The sequence below is a fragment of the Pelobates fuscus genome, chromosome 3 (genome assembly GCF_036172605.1).
Source record: "Pelobates fuscus isolate aPelFus1 chromosome 3, aPelFus1.pri, whole genome shotgun sequence".
Lineage (NCBI taxonomy): Eukaryota > Metazoa > Chordata > Amphibia > Anura > Pelobatidae > Pelobates > Pelobates fuscus.
This window is the reverse complement of record NC_086319.1, coordinates 401,976,278-401,982,277: the sequence shown is the minus strand read 5'-3', so window position 1 is coordinate 401,982,277 and position 6,000 is coordinate 401,976,278. Positions and strand designations below refer to the sequence as shown.

Genomic DNA, 6,000 nt, shown 5'->3' with positions numbered 1-6,000 from the left:
CAGGCCATTCAAGCTGTTTAACCTGGGTAATCCCCAGTTTTACCAGGAGTCTAGCACCCTACGTGCTGATCCCCCAACACTACTCCCACTGACTGCCACTATCTCCCAACAGGACGGAAACGAGTCATGGAGGACACTCTCAACCTTCCCAAGATTTCCAGGCAATGATAAACGCCGCAGTAGCGGCCTCAGTGGAGAAGTTTCTGTTATGAGCTCTGCCCCAAACTGCTTGATGGAGGCCTCAGGCCCAAAAGTCTCCAAGTCAAAACGGCAAGGGAAGGGCTCCAGCCCCCCCTGCCACTAAGGTCAAGGGCAAGACGCCAATCAAACAGACCAAGTGGACGGAGCACCGGGAATCCAAACCCCGTCCACCACAATCTTCCGACAAAGAAGACTATTACCCACCACGCACTTTGGACATGGTAGATGAGTGGCACGAAGATGACTCGCCATCTGAGGAAGAGGTATGGCAAGACCTACCCCACACTTCCTCGAAGTACGTTAGGGAAACCTTACTTGGTGACGGCGGCTGTGGCAGAAATAGCAGTAGCGGCACTAAACCAGAGTAGCTGAAGACAGAACGTTCCTGGATGAACAAGGGGCCCCACTCTTTGACCCCCGCAACATCCTGCATCCGCGGTCTTCAGAGTGGAGCCTCCCGGACCACCTAACACGTTTCATGCACTAGATGGAAGTACGCGCACGCCTCAAGGACAGAGCACTTGACCAGAAGATACCCTTATTTTACCCTGGGATTGCTCACCAGATCGGAAATGTACTTTGATCTAGTGAAACCTCAATCGTGTATTCCTTTGGTTCTATGACCACCAAACAGTGCGCTATTTGGAAGGGAAATGGGCGAGGTGATAAGGTGTCCAGCAACAGCCAGGACTTGTGGAAGCTCCCTTCTCTGAAACCCCAGGAAGCCATTATCGGTGACAACGACTTAGCATGAAACATCCTAGAACTCTACACCAGATTGGAAAGCACTGCTTCCCCATTCAGATATCTAGGTACCTGTTGGACATGAACACACTCCATCTACTAACACCTTGCAAACCAACTTCCTGAAACTGCAGAGCTGTGAGAGGGTTGGGGGTCGCAGCAATGCTCCCCGCGCAGTTCGTTAGGTTCAGTAGGCTGACTGTCTTGGTGTGAGCAGGAAAAGCGTGTTCTTACTGGAGAAGTGCTTGGACGGCTACATTCCCATGTGACATTATTGGAAGGTGGAGGTTGGAGTTTTGGAGAACATGGCGAATATTTAAAGGTTAAGTTTGCAGGGACTGCTATCTATCATGCAGTAGTAGTTATGGTGCTTGATCTGTCCCTTTAACAATATAGATAAAACAATAAGTAGCTAACAATTAACAGATACATTTCACTGCAGTTTGTTCATGAGCAAATCTTTAGGTCCTGATCCTCAGATTAAATTAGTGAATTCTCTCCTGGCCATATGGGGAACACTCTGCTCCTCTTACAGACGTGCTGGGTGGGGTCTAAATTCAAGAATGATTCCTCGGTGGTCCCAGTGGCTGTAAGGATGCTTGCTTGGGTTCTCCCAGAGAATGACTAATTGATGCCTATTGTATTGTGCAGCTGATCCATGTCCGTATGTAGTTTAAATGACAGAACTTCCATTTCTAGAACCATATCCTGGCCCCTTGCACCTGGCTGGGAGTTGGAGGGGGCTCGCACTGATCCCTGGGGAAGCCATGTGTGATTTCAAACATAGTGGAGGAGAAAAGAGAAGAAAATAAAATAGACGCACAATAGAGGAATACACAGAACAAAGAGTCACTATACACTGCTACGTCCACAATGCATAGCTATAGTAAATGGTAGAAATTAGAATATACATGATCAAACGGTCTCTGCCTCTAACTTTAGAATGCAACTCCTACATCAGCCATAATTAATGGTAGAATACACAGGGGCATAGGGTGTCTGCCTCTCTGAAGAATGCGACTCCTACAACAATCAGCCATAATTAATGGTAAAATACACAGAATCAGAGAGTATCTGAATTTCTGTAGACTGCAGCTCCCACAATTCACAGTCACCATTAATGGCAGACTGCATAGGATTAAGCAGTCTCTGCCTCTCTTTTGGTGTTCAATTCCCACATTGCTCAGGCGTAATTAATGGTAGAATATGCAAGAACAGAGAGTCTCCTTGGAGATCCTCCGCCTCTCCCCATCACAGCTACCACCAAGCCTCACTCTTTAAACAGGTAAGTTTCTCATCCAGGCATTAGCCGGTGACCGCTGGATGCAACTTCGAGATGGTCGACTGAGACAGAGTGCCTAGAGATCTCAAGCTGTGCAAGATAGAGAGTGAATGACATGAGCAACTGGACTAATACGTTTCATGCATGAGGAACTCCAAGAGAACACGTCCAGTGGCCATCACTCTCAGGCCCTGCCTCTCCCAAGCAGCTAATTTTTCTTCAAGTATCGTCGTACTTTGCCCCTTAAAACAACCACACCGTCTTTTTGCAGAGCCTGTATTTCTACCTGTGGGCTTTTCTTTGTATCCCAAGCAATTCTTCTGGCAGTTGAAATCTTTCTTGGTCTACCTGTCCTTGACTTGGTATCAAGAGATCCCCAAATTTTCCACTTCTTAATGATTAATGATTGGACAGTACTGACTGGCATTTTCAAGGATTTGGATATCTTTTTATATCCTTTTCCATCTTTATAAAGTTCCATTACCTTGTTACGCAGGTCTTTTGACAGTTCTTTTCTGCTTCCTATGGCTCAGTATCTAGCCTTCTCAGTGCATCCACGTGAGAGCTAACAAACCCATTGACTATTTATACACAGACACTAATTGCATTTTAAAAAGCCACAGGTGTGGTAAATTAACCTTTTATTTGCATGATCAGTCATATTTTTTAAATCAATGCCAAAATTTCACAATTTCTGCCAGGGTATGCAAACTTTTGAGCACAACTGTATATGTTTAGACTTATGACAAAATTTTAACAGTACTCTCATTTAATAATCCATCCATCTTTTACTTACAGTTGTCTGTGTGTTTTATTTGTCCTCATTCCCCAAATAATGAACATAGTAGGAGGGTAAGTCATTTCTTATACAGGTGATAACTGGAGAGTTACAAAATATGCATGTTTTGCTGTACCCTAGCGACATGACTGGAGAATTTTATCGCAAGATCACAAGATATTAAAATATTCCAAACTTAACGTACCATTCACCCACTTCTGGTCAGCATTCGGTAAAGACTCTACATTTATACTTATTTATATAGATCTCCAACTTTCTCAGTCCCGAGTTTTATTAAAACTAAACGTGCAGCCAGGGAGACCTTACCCAAACATAGATCAAATGCATTAAATTAATTATGAGCTTAAATTTACCAATGTGCTTGTTTACCAGTGATCGATCACCAAAGATTATCTTATGTTTTAGCATTTGATCTCCCGATACACTATTGGCAAGGCCACCTGGTGAACATGAGTCTGCTCAGGGTTCCCCAATTGTTCCTTACTCATACTTTTGCTCTGTTCCAGCCCTTTGTGGAGTGATTCACACATTTAATGGCCTCTGTTTATTTTCTGCTTTATGATTTGTAAGATTCTAAAGAAAGAATATGAATATATAAGAAACATCGGAAGGCCACTGTTACCACATTGCTAGATGACTGTGGATCCTTGAAATGTACAGATTTGGGAAACAGATACAATTATAAAAAAAAAAAACACATCTCTATAGTATGGCTGGACAAAACACAATTTTTTTAAAGTTTATTTCAGGAACGATTTCTCAGATTCTGGAATATATTTTGGAAAATTAGGATTTTTTCGAAATGTTTGTGCTTTCCATCTGGGGAACGTTATAAGCTAATGGTGACTCCAGGTAGCCAAGTTCTGGATAGGATCTGAGAGTGTACTCCTTATCAACTTATTGTCTTTTAGATCCCGTAGAGTGTGTGCATGAAGACGTGTCAGCTCTCCCAACTCTTCCCAGACTGCAAAAGTGGAGAAAGAGTTGATATCAATAAAATTTAAAATAAAACAGGTAGAAACCATAGAACAATTGATAGACTGGAAAAATGAAATAATATAAAGGAAATAATATAAGACAGAATGATAGATGGGTTAATTCTAGAGGACGAATGGACAGACAGATGACAATGTCCAGGAGCACAGAACCCAATGACCTTCCCAGGCTACAAGTTTAGATGTTCTTTCAGAAAGAACACGATGATGATAGACAGCTAATAATGGCTTAAATTGTCACATTGGACACCACTCCTTCCCATTCCCATCATTGAATCTAAATCGTAATGGAGGAGGATTAAAAGATGGTGTACAGCTTAGGGTTCAGGACAAGGCAGTATCTGGAATTTACAACAATGATAAAAAGGATATATTACACACCATGTAGACACAGAAGACAAATGAAGTGACTTTGAACTTGGGATGCTGTTGGGTACGCACCATAGGTGTATAATGGAGTCCCTCGAGGTTCTCGGAGCAGCAGACAATGGAAGAAACCAATTAGAGCTCCAGAGGAGAGAGAACGCTCCGAGAGTGGGAGAGACCGCAGGTAAGAAAAGTCCACAGCTAGAGCATTCCGTGGAGGTGGAGAAACACAAGCATTTACCACATCCCACAACACGTGCCAAACTCCTACATCTGGGGAGATATGAAGAGATTCTCAAATATCGGTTAGGGAAGAAAGGCTGCATCATGTGACAAGCACCCCAACTTTATTCTTTCTTAAGATAAACAAATGATTTGATGATTGTTTCAATGTTACTGTCAGAGGCTGACGTGAGTTATTATGCATGATAAAAATCATACTAGGTTAATGAAACACATAATGAAATAAACACACAGTAAAAGAAGCCGCAATCGCTGGCTGTTTGTTTTATGACATTTTAATCCACTGTTTAAGAATATAATTTGCAATACAAATGTTGGTACTGGCAACACTATCACACTATTGTTTGACGTGGTGGGTTATACGGTTATCATGTTTTTATTTGGATTCACTATTTGCAAGAAGAGGAGATCTATGCTGTAGTAGTTATATATACACGCTCTCATTTATTGTTATGCGAGATGAAAAAATTAATTGAGCTAGAGTATTATCTTTTACACAATTTGTAGGCATTGAGGCATTGGTAAAAGAGAAACATGCACATATATATTTTTAAACGTATAACAATAGGTTTAGCAACATTCGTATCAGTTTTGTCTTAAGCAATATCCTAGCGTAGATCTGTGTGTGTGGGTAACGACTATATCGTGGTCTAAGCATAGAACAGAGGGAGATGTGAGCTTTGTTCCCTGAGAGGTATCACATTAGTAGTTGTGTGAGATATGAACCAAAATAAAAAATAAAAAAATAAATAAACAAAAAAGCGTGAGAGCTTCTCGTTTTATGTTACAGGCGAGTACAGTGTCTTAGTGCCAGCTGTGTCTGTCTAATGAGTAACACGACAAGAAAGGAGAGAAAAAATAAATAAATAAAATAAAATAAAAGAATAAAATTAGTAACATTAATAAAAGCTTGGATCAATACTAAGCCCGTATTGTACATAAAGAAGGTATACAAGACATTCGTGTGATGTCTGAGTTAAGTGTGCTACTCTGCAAGGGCCCATGAGTATTATCTTTTTAATGCAGTTTGGTGTGATTTTAGTGTGATCTTTACATAAGGCATTAACCCCTTAAGGAAACAACTTCTGGAATAAAACGGAATCATGACAGAATATTTACGTCATGTGCCTTAAGTGGGTTAAAAAAGAGATAGTAGATCCAGGAATATACTTTATAGAAACTTTATGATAGTCATGTCAGTTTTGTTTTCCCACTTGTTATTGGGATGGTCATTTCACATTGCCCTTTGTTAAATAGCCTGGGTGATTTATATTGCTTTTTGAAAACTAAAACATAGGAAAATACTTTCATGAAAGCCAGAATTGTGATGATCCATTGAGTCTGTTTTACATTAAAATAAACTAGTTTAG

The 6,000-nt window shown here is 41.0% G+C and overlaps 1 protein-coding gene across 1 annotated transcript in view; it reads right to left on the bottom strand.

The window, feature by feature from the left end:
- Positions 1 to 3,495: 3,495 nt before the first annotated feature.
- The window catches only part of LOC134603593 (uncharacterized), a 30,636-nt gene continuing 28,131 nt past the window's right edge, over positions 3,496 to 6,000 (bottom strand). The window contains exons 7-8 of the mRNA XM_063449710.1: positions 4,463 to 4,660; positions 3,496 to 3,990 (exon numbers count right to left, since the gene is read on the bottom strand). Of these exons, the coding sequence (XP_063305780.1) occupies positions 3,863 to 3,990; positions 4,463 to 4,660 (326 nt within the window). The 3' untranslated portion in view covers positions 3,496 to 3,862. The remainder of the gene's footprint in view (positions 3,991 to 4,462; positions 4,661 to 6,000) is intronic.